The sequence below is a fragment of the Peromyscus californicus genome, unplaced genomic scaffold, assembly GCF_007827085.1.
Source record: "Peromyscus californicus insignis strain IS unplaced genomic scaffold, ASM782708v3 Scaffold_11__1_contigs__length_118956290, whole genome shotgun sequence".
Taxonomy (NCBI): domain Eukaryota; kingdom Metazoa; phylum Chordata; class Mammalia; order Rodentia; family Cricetidae; genus Peromyscus; species Peromyscus californicus.
In genome coordinates, this window is record NW_026294402.1 from 36,560,637 (window position 1) to 36,582,319 (window position 21,683).

General features: G+C 44.9%; 1 protein-coding gene across 1 annotated transcript in view; it reads right to left on the reverse strand.

Annotated features, from left to right (window-relative positions):
• Positions 1-1,396: 1,396 nt before the first annotated feature.
• Tbcel (tubulin folding cofactor E like) overlaps positions 1,397-21,683 on the reverse strand; it is a 63,272-nt gene continuing 42,985 nt past the window's right edge. Inside the window, exon 8 of the mRNA XM_052757488.1 lies at positions 1,397-5,281. Within this exon, the coding sequence (XP_052613448.1) occupies positions 4,963-5,281 (319 nt within the window). The 3' untranslated portion in view covers positions 1,397-4,962. The remainder of the gene's footprint in view (positions 5,282-21,683) is intronic.

Genomic DNA, 21,683 nt, shown 5'->3' on the forward strand with positions numbered 1-21,683 from the left:
GGACTGAGGACTGTCAGCATCCCAGTAATTTTGTTCTAGCATGATAGGGGGATTAACAATAAAGGTGTGGGTTGGAGAGCGGGGTTTCAGCACCAGGCACCACCCACAGCTGTCAATTCGCTGGAACCAAGTGTCATTTACCAACTGTGTTGTCTGGGGCAAGTTAAATAACCTACCTGTGCATCCACTTCCCTCATCAGGGGAAAAAGGGCCCATCAGGGCCTGCCTCAGAAAGTCAACAGGAAGACCAATGGGAGTTTCTTTTCCAGAGGGGCTGGAAAGGAACATGTGACCTCAGGGGTCAATCTGTGATACCAGTACCTGGAGGAAGCCACAGCAGCTTCAGATCAACAGTTGGATGCCTAGATGTATATCCATCTTCTAAGTACTTGAGGCAGCTAAAAATAAATGGTAACTGTGGTAGTCTGAAATGTAACTGGCCCCCTAAATCTTGTAGGGAGAGGCACTATTAGGAGGTGCAGCTTTGTTGGAGTGGGTGCGGCCTTGTTGGAGGAAGTGTGTCACTGCGAGGGCGGGCTTTGAGGTTTCCTGTGCTCAGGATATGGCCCAGTTTCTCAGTCGACTTCTGTTGCCTGCAAGATGTAGGACTCTCAGCTCCAGAACCATGTCTGCCTGCCTGCTGCCATGCTCCCCATGATGATGATAATGGACTGAACCTCTGAAACTGTAAGCGAACCATCCCAATGAAATGTTTTCCTTTATGGTGTCTTTTCACAGCACTAAAACCCCAAGACAGTAACTAAACAGACTTTAACCCAAAAGTTGAGGGTATCTATTCTTTAAAATCTGCACAGGAAGCAGACTTCACCTTGAGTTTAGACAGAGGACAGCCATGTGCTTTGGAAGCACCAACAGAATGTCATGGGTTATCTTTTAAGTACAGAAGCACACTCTTTGGGCCTTAATTCTCAAAAGTATGTTAATTCCTAACAGCTTACCAAGAAATTGATAAACAGATAAAGGTAAAATGCCCAACTTGTAGAAAATATTATCAAGAAAAATGGACCTTGAATAAAAACTGCAAATTTGTATTTCACCAAAGTGAAGTTTTCAATCTTATTCAATAAAGAGGGCACTGAATAGTTAGGAAGCTTTGTCCCCAAAGGGAAAAAAAGAGTGTAGAAAGTGTGTTGGAAACCTAAACTTTTGCTAACAAAAAAGTAAAAGCTTCTTTTTAAAAAACAAACTTTTTAATTGAGACTTTTTTCAACCTCAGCAAAATTCCCATTACATTTGGCAAGATGGCCAGGTACCTACTAGCTTAGGCCAATCCCCCCAAGAAGGCACTCCAGAACCAATGTCCATCTTTAGGTGTATAAAAATGACCACACATCTTTGTCCCAACACTCCAGAATAAACACTCAGAACACAAGGATTAAATGGACTTGGATTTTTAATTTTTTAAAGATTATCTCTCTATATATATTAATAAAAAGTGCAAAGAATAGACCTCCATGTTTAAATTATATTCTAAAATAAAATATATATATATATATATTTATATTTCCATTAACTGCAGGAGACAACTGTAAAGGGCCTGAGAGTCCAGCCCCTCTCTGTCACTACAAGAAACATACATTTGAAGGAAGCACCTATGAAAAACAGTAGAGTTCACAGCAACACTTGGGGACACAGAGCTTCTGGGCATTCTTGAAAGCGGTTTGTTTCATTTCAGTCTTACATGAAATGAAGGGAGAGTCGAATTCATCAACAGAAATGACGGTACGTAGGAACTCTGGAGCATTCTGAAGGCATGCTCTCCCAGCCCTTGGCCTAAGCTGCAGTGCAGAGAGCCACACTCTGTGGGTTAGGAAAGCTATTGGTGGCATGGCTCCCATGGTGATCAAAACTGCATAACCAAGTGTCCTCTGCTCCCAGCATGACTGGTGGGGCGACATGGCTAAAAAACCCAGTTGCAATTGCATTTGCTCTTCCCCTTAGTTAAGCAGCTCTTTGTGGGTGTAGCATCACAGCCCTCAGCCCTTCGGCTTCATTTTCACCAAAAGGTCTTTAAAAGGAGTGTTCATCACCGCTGCTTTCTTATGCATTTATGGCAACAGGCTGCAGAAATAGGCAACTGTGGGCCTTTCCTTCTTGTAAAGAAATCTAGATCTCAACAATCAAACTCAAATCAATTTGGACCACAGCTTTAGCAGCTCCACCCACAGGTAGGACTCTTGGTTTGGGTTTGGCTTTCTTGTGTTATTCCTTTCCTTTTCCACAACTGAAAAGAATTTCTACTTTAGAAAGGCATGCTCTCTCTGCTGTGCCTGAAGGCACATCTCTGTAATACCGGTGAGGACAGCATTTTGCCTCCTAACTGTCAACAATATGCTCCCACTCGATCTGATAGAGTCAATATTAAAATACAGACAAGCTACAGACAAGCATGATGCGTAACGTGCAGACTCAAAGGTCCACAGTCCCTTCTTTCCTCCTTCTGTGTCTGTTATAAAAATAATTTTATAACAGAGTATTATAAAATTATAAATAATTATAAATGTCTACACAGCACCAATTTTATTTCAAAAGCAGCCTCTTTACTCAGCCACCCAAATAAATCTGTAAATACGCATGCTCAAACAGCTTTCTCAGTTACTTCTGTAATTCTAGAAGCCCAAGGACTGTCTGTGAGATTTTCTTAATTGGAAATGATTCGGCAATTATTCAAACCACCAATTACAATGCCCCAGAAATACCTCCACCAGTTCAATTGGATGAGCAGTTCCCTTTCCATGCAAGTGTACTAAAGGATTAGGTCTGCAGTAGATAAACACTGTGTTCTGTAACAACAGAAGAAACGGGTCTCTAAGAGTAAAAAAGCGTCTCGTAAAACTTTGTCATATATAAAATATCTTATTGTGACCATTCCACTTATGCCCAAAGTGTAAGTGCTCACTCTGCCTTCTGCTGTGGGACGGGAGTGGCTCCAAAGTTCAAAAATAAGAGTGCATCTGTTTCCCAGGCCGACAAAAGCAAAGTCTCCATTACAGTTTCGCTCGCTCGCACCCTCCTCCGCACTCACGCGCACAGACACAAAGCACCCACAGTCTTCATCTTCGTGACACTGCGGCCACACTTTTTTTTTTTTCTTATTTCCAAAAATCTGTCCAGAAAATGCAACTGCAAAATAATTGTCCTTGTCTCTACTGGCCTGATCCCTGCTGCTCACTTTTAGAATTCTGAGATAAAGTCTGCAGCAGGAGAACCGGCCTTACTCATCTTTCTAAACCCTTTGGTTTTCTTTCCTTTAGCGCTGCGGTGAACGCAGGCCTGCTTCAGTAGGCCTGAGTCCACAGCTTTAGAGATACTGAACCTGAAGTGCATCAAGAGAACAAACGCCTGCCACGTGGAGGAGGAAACGAAAAACCACAGCTCCCCATCCATGAAGAAGCCGTAAGGGCCATCTAAAGAGCTGACAAGAAAGAAGTTTGTAGAAGTGGAACCCCATAACAAAGGTAAAAAGAAAAAAATCTGTATACTAAAGAAAGGACCTACTCTAATTAACAAAGAACGGAAGGCCAAGGAAGAAGGTTCCAGAGTATGCAGGGAACTGGTGTTAAATAAAGGACAAGTGGTTTAGACACACTTCTGCAAAAGAAACCTGGGGGGTTGTGACACTGAAACTTCACTCATAGATTAGGCAAAAATCATTCCACAGGGGACGTCAAATGAAATATAAAACAAAACAGCTGTTCAATTATGACATCACAAAGTCCCAAGAAAGGTGGGAACCGCAGTTCCCTTTGATGAAAATCTCTCTTTTAATGACATTGCTAGGACAGGGCTTTGGATGGACGATACAGGCAGGAGCGCAAGCAAGCTCACTCTCCTGATCCCTCCACCTCCGCCCCACACCCTGGCCAGCCTATCAGCTGCCTCTGCTGTGGAGTGCATCCCCAGAACTGTCCAGGCTCTCCCTTTATTTCCAGTAGCTTATGTGATAAAGCTGTCAGGAAATGCAATCCCTAAGCAGAAAGACAAGATGTAACGGGAGTGATGGCTGATTGCATGCACAAGGGGCTTCAGGAGCAGAGGGGTTAAAGAGCCCCGCCCACGCTGCCAGGGAAACAGCAAGTTTCCTTGGGTTTAACTCTTCACCTACTTCTCTTTAAAAGCCTAACGGAGTTCCTGAGATCAGAATCCGGCTGAGAAAATGCTTAAAATACTCAAAAGCATTTAAAACGGAGAATGGGGGGTGTGTATCAAATTTGAGGGGAAAAAAAAAACCCACCAAGTAAATTATAAACAGACTAAAACTACCAGGTAAGTGTGTGCAAGTCAGAGTGAAAAATGAACCCCAGGAAGGAAAAGAGGAGGAGGGGAAGAAGAACCGGAGATGGAAGGTGCTGGCCCTTCCAGGGAAGATCCCCATCTCTGGATCTGAACACTGCACCACCCCTCTGAGGGACCAGTCTGTCTTCGAGCCTAGCAGGAAAGAGCCCAGAGGCTGACAAACCCCAGCAACACAGTAAGAAGTCGGTGATTTCTCTGTCATCTTTCATGAGAGAGAGAGAGAGAGAGAGAGAGAGAGAGAGAGAGAGAGAGAGAGAGAGAGAGAGAGAGTGTGTGTGTGTGTGTGTGTGTGTGTGTGTGTGTGTGTGTGTGTGAGAGAGAGAGAGAGAGAGAGAGAGAGAGAGAGAGAGAGAGAGAGAGAGAGAGAGAGAGAGCGCATAAAGACTGGAGAGAGAGAGAGAGAGAGAAAGAGCATAAAGACTGGAGATGCAGCCAGGTCTGCTGACTGAGCTGAAGTAATCTGTGGTAGAAAATACCAAAAACAATCCCCTACCCATTCTAGGGGAAGAAAATATACAAAACCCCTCCAAAAGCTAAACAAAACCCAAAACGAAACAGAAATGCCCTTCCTCCTAAAGAAAAGCACGCTGGAAACAAACACCCTGCAGGAAGTCCTTATGTGAGTTTTTACAAGGCTGGTAGAGGTTATTTTGTTTTTGATTCCACAAAAATTTTATCTCCATCCCTAATGCCGAAAGAGTGCAGGGCTCGGGAGCTGTACTTCATCTCTTCCGGGCCGAAGGGGGCCTCGTGGTCAAAGTAGTAGAGAAGCATGCTGCTCGTGGGCAACTGCACTAGAGTTTTTAGTTGTTTCTTCAGTTCTGCTACTGTTTGGTCCAGGCGGATGCTCATTTCTTCCACTTGGTCATTAAAGTGGACTTCCACCTTGGCGCTGCTCTGGGGTCTCAGGTCCACTTCGGCCAAAGGCTCCAACTTCCCGTATTTTGTAATGAGTTCATGATACCTAGAAGTATAAAAAGAACAACATCACCTTGAACTACCCACTCACAACACACCAGCAAACCACACTGCTGTTCTCAGCATCTTTTCTTGTCCTCTGACTGTCCCTTTCTTCCTACATGTAGATCTCGGTACTGACTGACTGCTGACCTCTGTGTATGGATACAGCTGCTCTGCTGAGGCCACAGTAAGACCACATACTTGGGGATAGAAGCATCTCTCCTGAAGATGGTCCCCAGGCCTCTGCTCCTCACAAATAGGTCTAGTGGGGCTGAGGATGTCTCTCAGTTAGCAGGGTGACTGCCAAACACACACGAAGACCTGGACTGCATAAAAAGATGGAGTGGTGCACACCTGTAACCTAGCACTCAGGAGCTAGAGGCAGAAGGATGAGAAGTTCAAGGTCAGCCTTGGCTACACAGCAAGGTCAAGGTCAGCCTTGGCTATATGAAACCCTGTCTCAAGCAACTGGGGATGGAAAAAAGTCTGAGAAAGAAAACAACTAGAGAAGTGGATGCTCCAAAGGCAGCAGGGGAGAGTCCCATTCCTCCCCAGAGTGTGTTTTCTTGGTGTTACCTCTGAGAAGGGAAAACACCTAACTAAGCACATTTCTTGGTAATACAGGGGAAGATAGGGGAGTAGCAAGAAGTCATAATTTATAGAACAACAACAATAATAGCAATATGTATTTCAGCAATTATCGAGCTCTTTCAATGAAGCCTTGTTCGAATGTTCTAGCCTGACCCTAGTGAAATACAAGAGTTATGAAAAGATCAAGGACTCATTCTTGGAAAAAGAAGACCATAAATAAAGATGTTCTGTCATCAGAGCAGAAATAAAACAGCGATGCACACTAAGAGGAAAGTGAGTTACAGAGGTGAGAACAGGATCCCCGGTATTAAGTTCCTACATGGAAATTCTTGTATCCACTGCCAGCCTTGGAGGAATGAAGTCTGATTTGATGGAGGAAGTTGGGCAGTCTCCTACATACCAGGGAGGGGGAAAGAGTCACCATTAGTCTTGCCATAACTAAGACTCACTAGGTTAATTAAAGATCAGAACTTGACAGTCACGTAGCATTAGGCTCCAGCTCTCGCACTCTACTTCTGGCTTCGATTCAGTACAATCAGTGTCATCATAAGGTTAGTAGAACATTAACGACACAGTAAGACATTGTGTGGAGAGATGGAGGGGGAACAGGGCGTAGTAAAAATAGCCCAGGCCCTGACTTTCCAATCTGCCTTACAATTAACAGGATGATGACTTTGCAGCTCACAGAGTCCTCTGGATCTGCTTCCTCATTAGCAAATGTAGGATGCTAAGTCCTGCCCTTCCTACCTGAAGGACAGCCATAAATAAAACAATTGGTGAGTAAGTGCCTGTACCTTCTAAGTTCATAGACGAAAAAAATCATCATTCTATCCCTACTGCTTTGGAGCTAACAATAGTAAAACATAGACACACCTTAGAACCTACAACTGGTCTTCTCGGGAAGGGAGGGGCAGCCTGTAGAACTGTCTGCCAGTGCTTGAGCACAGATTAAAACAAACAAGGAAACCAAAACCAAAACCACACACCATCAGCAGCAACACAAGAATAGAGGCATCACTTCATGACCAAAACCTTTCAAATGGAGCCCAGAGCTCAGCAGTGTGGGGGATAGCAGATCAAGTCACATCTTCAGACTGTGGAAACCACTGTGGAGAAAGGAGGTGAAGAGAGGAAGTCTTCCTCAGTGAAAGACATGGAGCCAGGGATGAAGGTCAGCCAGGGCATGGAGGAACCAGAATGGAGAAAAGCCCCAGGGATCGGAAGCCTGCCTGTCTATCCACCGTCAGGATGTCAGGATTTTAGCCAAGGGTAAGCCAATCACAACACCGTAGGACGCACAAGCATATAAAACCAAATGAACACAACCACCAGGCCATGAGATCGCAGATGGCTCCATGAAATCTTTCCCTTGCCTTCCTGTCACATGCCTTCCCACAAGCACAGACAACCATGATCATGCAAGAGAAGCCCACAAATGGCAGTGGAACCCATATGTGGTCCAATGACCTGACGTAATTTAAAGAAATGTTTCCCCTCCAGACTACAGAGACGTAGAAACAAGAGCATCATCCTCAAACTGCCTAGAAAGGACAAAAGAGGCAGCAACAAAGGGGTCACAGAGAGCTCACACATGCCACATTTCAGCACCCTGAGAAGGGTCCACTTTCACACATAAACAACATAAGCCTCAGAAATGGAAGCACATACCACAGGAAAAGGAATGGGGGAAGGAACAAGGATAAGTTAAGCCAGGCCATGGTGATGCACGCCTTCAATCCCAGCACTCGGGAGGCAGAGGCAGGTGGAGCTCAGTGAGTTCGAGGCCAGCCTGGTCTACAGAGTGAGTTTCAGGACAGCCAGGATTGTTGCACAAAAAAACCTTGTCTGGAAACATCCCTCCCTCCCCCCCAAAAAAAGAAGTAAGTTAAAAAGCAGAGGCAAAATGCAATCTAAAAGCAAGCACACTGAGAGGAGAGAAGCAAGGACACCACACACAGGAAGCAGTAAGTGTGGAAACACAAAATCCTAAGAGAGATGGTGAACTGCTATTGCAGGGAAGGGTGGAAAGAAGGGGTGGGTGCCGCCATTACCAAGCAGACAAGCAGAGTAGGGAAGAATGGCCAAGGGCACTGCCCCTAGCCCAATTCTGTTCAGCAATACTTTTAGCTGAGAGACATTCTGAAACAAGAAAGGACAGAGGGAACAGAGTGCCCATGAGTCAGTCCTTCCAGGGAAAAAATTCAACAGCTGGATTGGAGAATTAACAATAAACCCTGAGCCTCCTTAAATATGAAACTAAAACCTAGCAATGATAACTTCTGCATTTCTCGACTCCCTTCAAACTGTAGACAAATGAACTGATCTCAACCATAAACATTACCTAACATAACCATAAACATATACCTAACATAACCTAAGCTCTACCCTCACACAGCAACCGGCCTCACTGCTGCAAATGAGCAAGTGTGGTTAGAAATCAGATGCCCCATGCCTGGACACTGCAATGTCCTATACATTTCTCAAGATCAACCATGTACAGAAATAGCATTACTACCCTCAGTTAGCGTTCTTCAACTCTTTCGTGTCTTAGTAAACAGTACTAAACACTATCCAATTAGTCTAGCCCCAAACTGAACAAGCTTTCTTCAACTCTTTCATGTCTTAGTAAACAGTACTAAATACTATCCAATTAGTCTAGCCCCAAACTGAACAAGTGTTCTTCAACTCTTTCATGATTTAGTAAACAGTACTAAACACTATCCAATTATTCTAGCCCCAAACTGAAGAGTCAGTCTGGTTTCTTCCTCTTGCGTCTCTTTCCTCCACTGCCTTCATTCAATCAACGGACATGTTTTCATTCCTCTTTCTCCTGAATGTCTTATTAATCTATCTATTGCTCTCTTGTCCATGTGCCTTATAAATTAGAGTCACTCTTATTAATGGTCTTAACGGACACATTTTCTTTCAATATATATGTCTATATTTATTGAATCTCTTCCTGATTGGCCTTCCTATACTGCAGAGTTTAAAAAGCTGAAAAACTACATTTCCCACATTCCCTTGCAGACCAGATTTAGCTTCCACCAGTATCAGTCAGCCCTAAATGGATCTAGCAGTAACAAATGGGGACAGTCTGGGTAGGCGCTTCTTAATCACCAGACTAAAGTTCAAGCAAGGTTCGTTCCTGGAGTCAACAGCCTGGCAGCATCCCGCTGGTCTGAAGGTCGAACTAAGGTGACCTGAGGTGACCTGATAAGCACCAAGGACAGTGCTTGAGATAGGCACCCCACCTCCAGTCAGGTTGACTACAGAGCAAACAGTGCCCCTGGAGGGCATTCTTGTGGTATTATTCTAGAGGCAAGCCTAGGGAGGTGGCTGAGGTCTACTCTTCCAGTTCTTCTAAAGATTTGGTATGGACATTAGACACTGCAAGGAACCCCTTCTTAAGCAGCTTATGACTTTCCATGAATTTAGGGTAGCTCCAGGACAGACTGTCTTCATTTTACAAAAGCCTGGTACATTTTAGAAACAGATTTCTTCCTAGTCTTTTAGTCTGGGTATTTCATCTGTTACTCAAAGTCCACCCAAGCTGAACAATGTCTGCATTAGGGCACCTGGGCTTTGCAAATCATCCCCTCAATGTCTTAGACAACAGGAACGGTTCCTGATGCCTAAGTATTCTTCAAAACCAACTTCTCAACTTATATCCTATAGACAAGTATCTTCATCTGGCTATTAACAAGTATTTAATATTTATAAGCCTTGCTTAGTAAGTGAGCAAAATTCCATGCACTGTGTATTTGTGTTCAGAAGTTCCCTGTAAAGATCTCTCCTTAAAAATGTAACACATAAAACATGAAAAATTCCCAGTGGCCCATTTGGTTATATATAATCCATGAAGAAATGAGAAAAGAGGATTCGTTAAGTTTACTCTGCTCCTGAGGCATTATGAAGATTGAAAACTATATCCCAAGAATCCTCTGACCACCCCATCTAGCCTCCGCTACAATATACCTTCTCTCACTGAGACCATACCACATCCACAGCACAGCAGAGAAGAAGAAATCTTATCAGTCCATGACAGATTTTACACTCTACTGACAGTGTTAAGGCCATTGATACTCTTACTCAAACACATGAACATCACATGTTGGAGACAGAAGGAACCTTACAGACCATCCATCCCATACTTTATAGATGTGATGTAATTAGAGCTTGTTCATTGATCTGAAGCTTCAGAGCGAAAGGAGAGCTGAGACCTCCAGCTCCGTTCCAGGCCATCATCCCTTAGTTCTAAGCACCCTGGTGACTTGCTGTACTAATGAGCGCTGTTCTAGAAACTCAGTTCTCACTCCTACATGGCCCCTTTCAATTTTTCTTCAATGGCGCTTTTATTCTCCCAGTTTTCGAAGTGTCTCGTCATGTAGGCCATGTGGTCTTGAACTTCGGAACCTCCCATCTCAGCCTCCACATCCTTGAGTCACAGAAGTGTGCCTCATTTCTCACTTGTATGGTCCTAACACTTGATTTCCCTCTGTCCAATTGCCTCCCATTGCAAGGCTCATGTTCTTTATTAGCTTAAGCTACAGACCTTCCCCACCTGACTTCCTCAAGGGCTTCAATTTAGCACACTTGACACCACACCCAGCCAATTCACAATTTCTTTAACTCAAGGTGGCCGAAATTACCAGTGAATGGATAGTGTGACTCATATGATGATGGAATTCACACAACTACCAGACAGCAGTTAAATTATTTTAATCTGCACACATTTACCAACACCATCAGGACTGTAATCAAAATGGCTTCCGTTCACCTTGTAGTGCATTCCTCTCCAAATTCAAAGCAGCAATGGGTAAAACAGACAAGGATAAAGTCAAGGGCAAACAGTCCAGACTAGAAATGCTATCTCCATAGGCCAGAGCTCAAAGCAAGTCATAACTGTGTGTGTGTGTGTGTGTGTGTGTGTGTGTGTGTGTGTGTGTGTGTGTGTCTCACAAATGAAACAGTATCTGACAGAACAGAAGTGAAAACAGGCATTTTACCGTTCACTGGTAACTCTGACAAACCTGAATTTAAGAGCCAGTGAAGCTGAGTGAGTGTGCTGTGATCCAAGCATGCAGGAGGCAGAGGGCAGAGATGGGGTGGAGACACCAATACTCCCGTCAGTAATGACAAAACAGTATAGAAAAAGCCAGTAATGGTTTCAAGTAGTACTTACAGCTTGACCTAACTGACATCACAAATATCATGCAGTAACTCAGAACATACATCTCTTTCTAGTGTATATGAAAACAAGATCGACCACATGCCAAACCAAAGCTCTCTAAAGCCTTACCTCAAGAGTTCCCTGCCCCATGTATGTGTGTGCAGGTTCTCACGCATGTGTATGTGTAATTATAGAGCCCAGTGAACAATCCTGAATGACAGGGTCTCTAATTGACCTGAAGCTCTCCAATTAGGCAATATTGGCTGGACACCAAGCCACAGCAACCCCCTAGTCTCAGTTCAGCCTCTCGAGACCTAGGAGTACCAGTGTGCACTACCACATTCGGCAGTCTCACATAGATCTTCCTGCCTGCAAAATGTATGCGGTGTACACACACACACACACACACACACACACACACACACACACACACACACACATTTGGAGCAAATCCAGATGGTTAGGTAAACTGTGATTAAATGAATGTACATATATAAGAGAATACATGGAACTAACACACATACACACACACACTCACACACACACTCATACACACACATAAGCACGAGTTGGAAAATCCAGGCAAGACCAGTGGCCTGGTGAATGCTTTGATCATGGCTGTGGTGCTGTACTACAGTGCTGTAAGACACTGGCACCACAGGGGACAGGGAATGGGGCACTATTACTTGTCACATACTGTTTTTGCAACTACATGTGAAACTACAATTAATCCTCATAAACACGTCAATTGAAAGGCGGGTGGCTATAGACTGTATAGATCCAGTGGTACACTGTTGTAGAGAAGCCCAAACAACAGGCACAGCAAACAATCTGTAGCTGACAGAGGGTAGAGTCAGGGGAAAAGGCTGAGGACGAAATACTTTGGAGATGATGAGAATTTAGATTATATATATAGAGGTTATATAATGGGACTGTCAAGATTCGGAACTATAAACTAAAAAGGGTGAAAATGCACTCCATGTCAGTTATATTGCAATAAATCTGATTTTAAAAAATAACAATGTAGGGCTAGAAAAATGCCTCAGTGGCTGAGAGTGCTTGCTAGGCGAGCATGGCAGCCTGAATTCAGAGAGCAGTACTGTGCAAAAACGCCAGCCTAAACTCAGCACATGGAAGGTGAGGCCTGGGAACTGCTGGGGTCAGCTGACCACCAGTTCCAGGCTAAGCTGGAGTCTATCTCAAAAGGAATAGGGCAGAAAGTGACAGTGTAGGACACCCAGGGTCCTTTGGCCTGTACATGTGCACACATCACAATCATATACATACACACAAGCCAAATTTCTTAAAATTTAAAATGGATCCAGATATGAGATAACCATTTATTAGGATCCACCAAGATAAGGAGGAAAGCAGAAGTGACCATTACTAGGAATGTAAAAGGTGAGGAACAAGAATGCAGCCTGCCTGCTCTTCACGTGGTAAGCATCTCACCAGAGTTGGAAAGGCACAACAGCACCGAATCCACTGCTTTGTGACCATCTCCAGACCGAATTTAGCACAGAACTGCAGTGGACTTTGTCAGGAAACCCCTACCCGTGGTTGCCTGGGGAACTGCGTACTTCCTGGCTGCTAAGCATGTGAGTAGAAAGATGTCCTTTTTGCTGCAAGTTTAAAAATTTCAACCAGATTTCATGTGGAAGTAGTGACCACTGAGTTGAAAATAAGTAATGCAGAAGCTGAGACACATACCCCACAGATCGTAAGAGTACTACAATGAGCATAACAATCTTAAAGCGAAATGAAATACTCACTAGAAAAATAAAAAAAGACCAGCCCAGCTCATTTTACAAAGCTAGTACAACACCTAAAAAACCCAGAAGAGCAGAAAATTATTAGAAGCCAATTTTACATTTGAAAATAAGTGGGAATATTCCAAATAGCATAAAATCGAATCCTACCTACTTATAATTAGGTTATTTCTTATTCCATAACTAGTTGAACACTGGAATGCAAAAATGCTTCCACAAAGCAACCACACTGTTCAAGTCCAGACTGAAGGAAGACATGCTAATCAGAATGTGAAAAGAACATTCTATAAAACCTGGTGCTATCCAATGACCAAAGACACCCTAGAAAACCAAGGGTAAAACTATCTCAACTCAGTAAAAGTCCAGTTTCACCTCAGGATGCGTCACACTGAAGCCTTGGATACATTCTCTCAATCGAGGAGGAAGATCGATCAGCGGATGGCTTCTCTTACTGCCTTTCGATTTGGGTGGTTTTAAGGACTGAACTCAGAGCCTCCATCACACACGTGACCCAAGTGTTCTACCATGTAAGCTACATCCCCAGCCTGTCTGTCTTTTTAAATATCACACCAGCAAACAAAATGAGTGGCACTTGAGGAATTACTTGAGGAAATAACTGTGTGCAGAGAAATCCCCAAGAAGGAAATACGAACTACTCCGTATGCCGTCAGGACTGACAGATGACCAGCACACAGGACCTTCAGTGGCCTTCCTATTTACCAGGAACACCCAACTAGAAACAGAGAAAGGCATCTCATTTGAAAGAGCAACGGAAATTAATAAAGTACCTAGGAAGGCACTTCACAACGCTGTGAGAGAAACAGGAAGCACTTGTGAAGGACACAGAGAGCTCCTCGGCTAACAGAGGGCAGCCAGCAGAGGCAGGATGCTAACTCTCTCCCATATGTCAACACACCCACTGTGCTTGGAATCTAGATATAGCGGGGCTTTGGTGAAAGGTATTAAAGCCAACATGGGATGCAAACAGCCCTACAATAACTAAAATAATCTGAAAAACAATGGTGGGGGAGGGGGTTACCTCTGCTGGGAACTAAGAGAGTTGGACTCGGTGATGTTGTATTACTGTAGGAATGGAGAAATATACCAAAGGGCCACATCAGGGCCCTGAAATAGAACCATGAATAAGCAAGCCACAGGACAGAGACAGCATGCAGGTCACAGAATTCATGTCAGTATGGCAGGGAATGGGAGCCCGCATGTTCTGTGTGAAATGACACAATAATCAATACCATATAAGTGAAAGCCATAATGCACATACAAAACAATATCTTAAGTGGTCTTCAGATGGAAAAAGACTCCCTTCACATGTGGTGTGACCAAGCAGCAGCTGCGGCTGTACGCACAAGATCAGCACAGGCTCAAGCCAGTCAAACTGCATCAGGGATGGAAGAGGGACTCACAAAACAACAGCCCTAGCTGAGGGGCTCCTGGCAGCTGGGCCACTGGAGAAGAGAGCATCGGTGTTCTTCAGGCATGCAGCTCTCCGCCCATCTGGTAGGTTTCCATGCTCTAGTGCATGCCCTACACCCATGCATACTGCCAGCACAAGCTGGCCTTAATGTTAAAACAAACAAACAAACAAACAAACAAACAAACAAACAAAAGAGTATATAAAGTTGGGAAGGAGATTTGGTGGGGCAAGAGTTGGAGGGGAGTGATGGGGAGGGGGATCCTGTTTCCAACAAAATACAAACTGAAAAGACCAGATAGAAATGCTACAGAACCACGGGAAGATGCTTCCTTGACACAGAAATATAAACCCTACTTTATATTTTGATGGTGGTTCTAAAAAGAGATATTAAAGATACACATCAAATTATTGACATGAGGGGCTGGAGGAACAGCTCAACAGGTAGGTGCACTTACTGGTTTTGCATAGAACTTGAGTTCAGTTCCCAGTGCCTACATCAGACAGCTCACAACCACTCAGAACTCTAGCTCCAAGGGGATCTGACACTCTTCTGGCCTCTGTGGGCACCTGCACACACACACACACACACACACACACACACACACACACACACACACACGCGTGCATGCACGCACTCAAAAAATAAATCTTTAAGAAAAAATTCTTGCTCTGGTTGCTTCCTGGAGTAAGGAATAGGATGGGAGGAGAGGCAAAGAACCCGATTTCTTTCCAGTAGTATTATTTCTTTTTAATTAAAAATAAAGTAAAGATAGTATGAAATATTAACCTCATTAGTTCTGAATGGTGGAAAGTGGGTGTTTTATTATTCTTAGTATTTTTCATTAAAAAAAAAACACCAAAAAGATAAAGCTGGCTACTTGTTCTGGCCAAAGCTAACATTCAGAGAACAAAGACAATGTCCACAAGATCAGGGCATTCTCCCTCCCTTCTGCAGGTATACTGGAATACTCATCTGTAACTGCCATCAAGACAGGAAGGCAGCCACCTCCTGCCGGGCTGGGAAAGAGGCAAGAAGTCGAAACCAAGACCTGGGTGACTGGGATGACAAAGGCTTTGAGCCACAGGGGAAGCTAACATTTCCGAGGGTCTCCAAGGAGCTGGGAGGAGAAAGCCCCCTTTGTCTCTCCTCAGACTCCCAGCCCAACTGAGCGGTGCTGTGTCACCAGCCTGACAGAGGATGATGGAGCTTGGCAATGCAGAGAACCCCAGGAGACCCGTGTCCAGGGGAGGAATGTTCTTCACAACAGCAGGCCCTCTGTGCGGAAGGAATATGAGGTAACGGACTCAGTGTGCTAGGATTCCTCCAGCAAGGGAGACAAAACAGGCCTTCATCAGGGCGGTGTCCAAATACAGCCCGCTGCCCTGTCTCACCATCACAGGCAGATACAATCAGCTCGGCTAAGAAAAGCCATTATTAGTCTCTGGCAGGAGAAAATACCCTCCATACTTCACAAAGCATACCACTGGCGACAACTAAGTAAGCACTCGAGGAACTGACCGCCTAATCCTTGACATCATAAAGGAGCCTTCCCAGGATACAAAGCAAGGGGCCAGCTTTAGGGCAGTGAGGCAGAGCAAAGCTAAGAAGCTGCTCCTTCTGGCTCTGTTGCAGGCTCTGTTAGCAGTATTCCTCTGTTAGCAGCTAACTGTTAACTTGGCTCTTACAATTCTTTGAATGAAGTATGAAATTTTAAAGTCTAACAACAGACACCCCAAATCAGCTCACTTACTTCCCCCTACTGTGCTCAGAACAAGAAGCCACTGTACCCCAAAGATACATGATGCTTTGGATGCTGGCATCCAAAAGGAAGTTCCTCCTTTTGTCCTTTTTTTCTCTCTTTAAAATGAAACTGAGAGCTACGTAACAGTTCAGTACTAAAGAAGCAATTTAAATCCAATCTCTCAGAGGAGATGGAGAGAGCGAGCAAATACAAGATGGAGGGAAAACGGTAAACAGAAGCAGTGTGACAGGCATCTGATAAAGGGCAGAATAAAAATAATACACATGTGCTGGAGCCGTCAGCGGGGAGGCGCCTGTCTCCCTGAATGATGTTTATATACCCCCAGAGGAATCTCCACTATAAATATCTGAAATCAAGTACAACTGTGCAATGTGTTTTCTGAGGACTGAGTTCTATAATTCAGCCAAACATGGGCATCCTCTATAAAGACCTGTAGTGTCTAGCACACCGCCTCTTTTGCTACAGTCTCCATTACTAATTCAGTCTCCAGGTCTCTTTCAGCCCCTCCTTGTAACCAGAACCCAAGCCCACCCTTTGAACTGACCCATACACACATCAAACTTCCAGCAATTTCCTAGTAGCTGAAAGGAAAAGAGCAGCTAAGAACTCAGCAGCCCACCCGGCTCCTCCCTTAGTCCGCTACTGTCAGCACTTCCCAAGTTCTGCCTCACTAGTTATGTGAAAACACCACCCAGAATATTCTCCTCACCTCCAGGTTAACACAAACATTTCCTAGGAAAGGGTAGTCTTTTCCCTGGTCTAATCTTCTTCCCCATGCACTTTGAGTGCAGAATGTCACTACAGTGCCACACTGCCAGGCAATGTTCTGGGTCCTGGGAAGAAAGAACGTCCCTGAACAGAAACTGTTGCTACTTCTGCTCGACTGACAGTTCAGTGTGGTGGTGGGGGGATGGAGGGACTAACATAGGAGTGGACGGAAAGTATAATGTAAATCAGGTGTTGGTGATGAAATCAAAGTAAGTTAAGGGAACTGCAGGAGACAGAGGCGAGCTATTTTAGCTAGGGTGTGCCAAGGAAGACTCTCAAATCAAGCAAGAGAAGCCGCCACACAGGTAAGCTGCAGTTCAAACTGAGAGAGAGTGCCAGAGCCTGAGGTGAGAACGCACGAGATGTGTTGTTTGAACACAGACGCTTGAGTTCCTGTCAACCAGTGGGTCCACAGACTAGTGACTGGGCTGCTGTAATTTAACAATACAAGTTTGGACTCAAGAACATAGCAGACAGAAATTACAAGCCATCTAAGGATAGTTTGTGAAAGTCTAACTTAAAAAGAAAAGAACCCAGATGGTTCTCAATCTGTGGGTCGAAACCCCTTTGGCAAACCTCTATCTCCAAAAATATTTACATTACGATTCATAAGAGTAGCAAAATTATAATTATGAAGTAGCAGTGAGAATAATTGTATGGATGGGGGAGCAGGTCACCACAGCATGAGGAATTGTGTTAAAGGGGTCAAATCATAGGTGACTCCGTAGCTCTCACAAGAGCTTAGGGCAGGAACAAAGGAATGGGCAGAGGGGCAGATGTGGTGAGGAGGATCGGGTGTGGGAGAGAACACATCAAAAGTTTGACATACTATTTCATCATCCAGGTGATACGTCAAGCAGATAACTGGAAACACTGGTCTGTAATTGAGGGGCAGGTCAATGTGGCAGTTAGCACATCACAGGTGGTATTCAGAGCCACAGGACTGGCTCATGGTATGAAGTGGATGAGAGCAGAAAAGAAAACTCTGAGGAGGAAAGGTCTGGGAAAAGCCTCTAGAGGTCAGGACCCAGCCAGGGAAAGGTATCTCCAGTGTGGCCCTAAAGCAAGCCTTTCCAGACACTGTGGTTTGTCCATGTACCCCAGTTTCTGGTCCAGTGCCACTTGGCTTATAGCAAGTATTCAGTAAGTAAATTAAACTGTCCGCTGAACCCCAGCTAGGATCTAGAGTCAATTCCTAGAAGTTCTCCTGGTGAGGCAGAAGAATCCAGGCACTGAAACATGACCAGCCAGGAGAGGACATCTTTCCAGCCACCTGCAGCACACACTTGATTACTGTGAAACAGTACACCACTGCCCCATGAGCCTCTGGGAGACGAGGCACAGAGGAAGGCTCTCAAAGAACGAGCCTATTGACCAGCACACACTGGGATGCTTGAGGGCCAAGAATCCGAGAACAGAGGCTTTTCTTCTTTGGTTGTTTCACGAAGTAAATAAACATGCAGCCTATATCTGGTGGCTCAGTTTCGTGTTAAGCAGCCATAGCAAGGAGATCCCACAAAGCAGGAGAGGGCAACGAAAAGAGTAAGTGAGCACCTGTAGGCAATTACTGAACTCTTACACTTAGAAGACACTCTCACAACACTGATGTACGGCTCCCTTCAGTGCCCCAAACATTTTATTCTGGGGTAGGAAAACAGACTCAGTAAATCTCTGGTTGTCCATAGTGAGTTTCATTAGTAAGATGATTGACCACAACTAACCAGACGTGAAGAAAGCTACTGAGTCACCAGTAGCTACTAAGGGACCCTCAGCTCGCCATCACGGCCCTTCATGTGCCACTCAGAGACAACCTGGGTCTCTTTCCTCACTGATGTCTACATTTGATAGAGTGATTTACGTCTAATTAACATGAGGCAGGAAAACAAGAGAGGTTGTCAGGAAACTGAAACTCGGGGAGACTGTAGAGGAAGGCAGTACAAGAAACCGAGTTACTAGAGGAGACTGAAGAGGAAGTCAGAGCACAGGAAACGGAGTTACTAGAGGAGACTGTAGAGGAAGGCAGTACAGGAAACCGAGTTACTAGAGGAGACTGAAGAGGAAGTCAGCACAGGAAACCGAGTTACTAGAGGAGACTGAAGAGGAAGTCAGTACAGGAAACCGAGTTACTAGAGGAGACTGAAGAGGAAGTCAGTACAGGAAACCGAGTTACTAGAGGAGACTGAAGAGGAAGTCAGTACAGGAAACCGAGTTACTAGAGGAGACTGAAGAGGAAGTCAGCACAGGAAACCGAGTTACTAGAGGAGACTGTAGAGGAAGTCAGTACAGGAAACCGAGTTACTAGAGGAGACTGAAGAGGAAGGCAGAGCACAGGAAACTGAATTGGACACTGATTTAAAAGTACCACCACCACCAGCACCAGCAGATTCAGTCAAAGGAAGAGAAATGTTCTCTCCAAAGCAAATGGCCACGCTTTCCAGGAGTCTAAGCCCCTCTGACTCGGTGCAAACACTGGCTTACCTAAGGAGTCACAATCCCACCGTGTACTAAGATGGCTGGGGCTATGTGCGCTTCACCAGTATCTTAGGAAGAGGTGATGGATGCAGTTTGGAAGAGAAGAGAGTGAGTACAGTACCCTGCTCATGTATCACCATTCTTACTCCTAGGGAACACGTACTATACACACTATGCACTTTATAAACACTGTTTTCTCATCTGTCACTTCCTCTGGCTATGAAGCATAAACGCCACTGCAGCCTCTTTGAAGGTTGCACTACATTCATTCAGTTTGTGGATATGGGCGCCAGGGCACATGCGGAGGCACAAAAGGCAATTTCAGGAGGCAGCTCTCTCTTCTCACCACGTGGGCACCACAGACGGGGCTCGTGGTGTCGGGCTTGGTGGCCACCACCTTTAGCTGCTGTGCACACATGAGCCCCCACAGCTCCTTTTTAAAGGCATAACAAGGTTCTGGCCTATCACGAGGATTCAAAACATTTGCTGAATAGGTCCACCAGGAGATTTATGTGAAAACTACTAGGGAATAGGCATTGGAGTGGATGATGGAAGTCAGCTTTGGCTATCAATACCTGAATGTGCTTCTGATTAGGGCAATGTGGGGGGGAGGGGGTTTCAAAACACATGAGATGCAAGCAGCTAAAAGAAGTGCAAACACCAAAGAAAAGATATTCTTTCCGTGTTCCCAGGAAACTAGAAGAAGAGGATATGACAGAAGGCTGTCCTTTTAAATCTTAAGTACTAATCAAAGATGCAGGCATGACAGCTTGTGTGTGCTTATTTTATGTGTATGTATACCTCTGTGTCCATCACATGTGTGCAGGAGCTCACAGAGCTCACAAGAGGGCATCAGATACCCTGGAACTGGAATTCCAGACAGTTGTGAGCTGCCACATGGGTGCTGGGAACCAAAGTTGAGTCTTCTGTAAGAACACAAGGCACTCTTAAGTGCTGAGCCATCTCTCTAGTTCCTTCAGAGGTTGCCGGCAGCAGACAGAGATCTGAGGACTCACAGGCATGGCTACAAAGGTCTGATGGCGATGGTGGCCTGCTGACTGCCTAGGGCTATCCAACCTTCACTATCCAAAGCATGTTGCTCATGTACGGATACAGAAATCCTGCCTGGGCCTTGCATTGCACTGATCCTGCCCAAGTATAATTCGCTAATCTTCTTGTCAGTTGTGTGAGCCACACAGCATCCATTATTCTCTGACTAAATTCCTACCCGACTTAACTTGTCCAGAGTTGAGTCCATTGTTTGCACTAAGAAATTAGTAGCAGAGAGTAGATGAATTGCAAGCAATCGACTCTCAGGTAATGAAGGGCAATCTGCGCTTGGTTTCTGCCTAGCAGAGGCCAGTGGGTACCACATCAGTGCTCACAGAGACATTCTTAAATCCTCAGTGTGGAGAACTGAAAGAACTAATTATCACCCATGGTCATGTGCAAAGCTCAGGGTACCTGACAGCGCTGCCATAATGAGGAGCTTATGAATTCAAGGCCACGAGGCACAGCACCTGCTAGGTTAGGGTGAGATCCCCATAACTACGCCCAGGGAGGAGGCTGAGATGCGGGTACTATTAAAAATACAATCTAGCCGGGCATGGCCGTGCGTGTGCCTATTATCTCAGCACTCACAGTGCTGGCAAAGGAGCATCAAGAATTCACAGCTAGAGGCTGGAGAGGTGGTTCTGGGGTTAAGAATGTTCCCTGCTTTTCCAGAGGACCAGAGTTTGGTTCCCAGAACCCTTGTTGGGCAACTCACAAACCACTTGTTAACTCCAGCTCCAGGGAATCGAAGAGGTCTTCTGGCCTCCATAGGCACGCACACAGCTCACCCTCTGACACACATAAATAAAAATTAATTTAAATAAATAACATGAGTTTGAGGCTAGCCTGAGCTACATAGTAAGATCCCATTCTTGTCCTCCCCAAAAAAGTGCCTTTATTTTTCTAACAAAACAGCTAAGGCAGTCATAAAAAATATACAAGAGTTTATAGCCTTGCTTCTTAACTGCAAGTGAGTAAAGTCTGTAAGAGTCAAATGGCCACGGGAAAGCTGAGGCAGTGACTGGAGGAAGGAGAAGGAGGGCTGGAGAGGTGGTTCAGAAGTTAAGAGCACACGCCGCTCTTGCAGAGGACCAGAGTGCAGTTCCTAGCACTCCCACTGGGTGGCCCAAAGCTACCCATAACTCCAGCTCCAGGGTATCTAACACCTCTGGCCTCCACTAGCACCCACACTCACATTCACAGACCCACATACAGATCCACACACACACCTATACGTAATTTAAAAAAAATCTAAAATGTAAAATATCTTTAGAAAAAAGGGGAGAGAGTATTGGAATGAAGGTGTATGGAGGTGTTGAACACCTCTGCCAACTGGGTAGCCCTTCCGCACTTACATTAATGAGTCTGATTCTCTAAAATCACCCTAT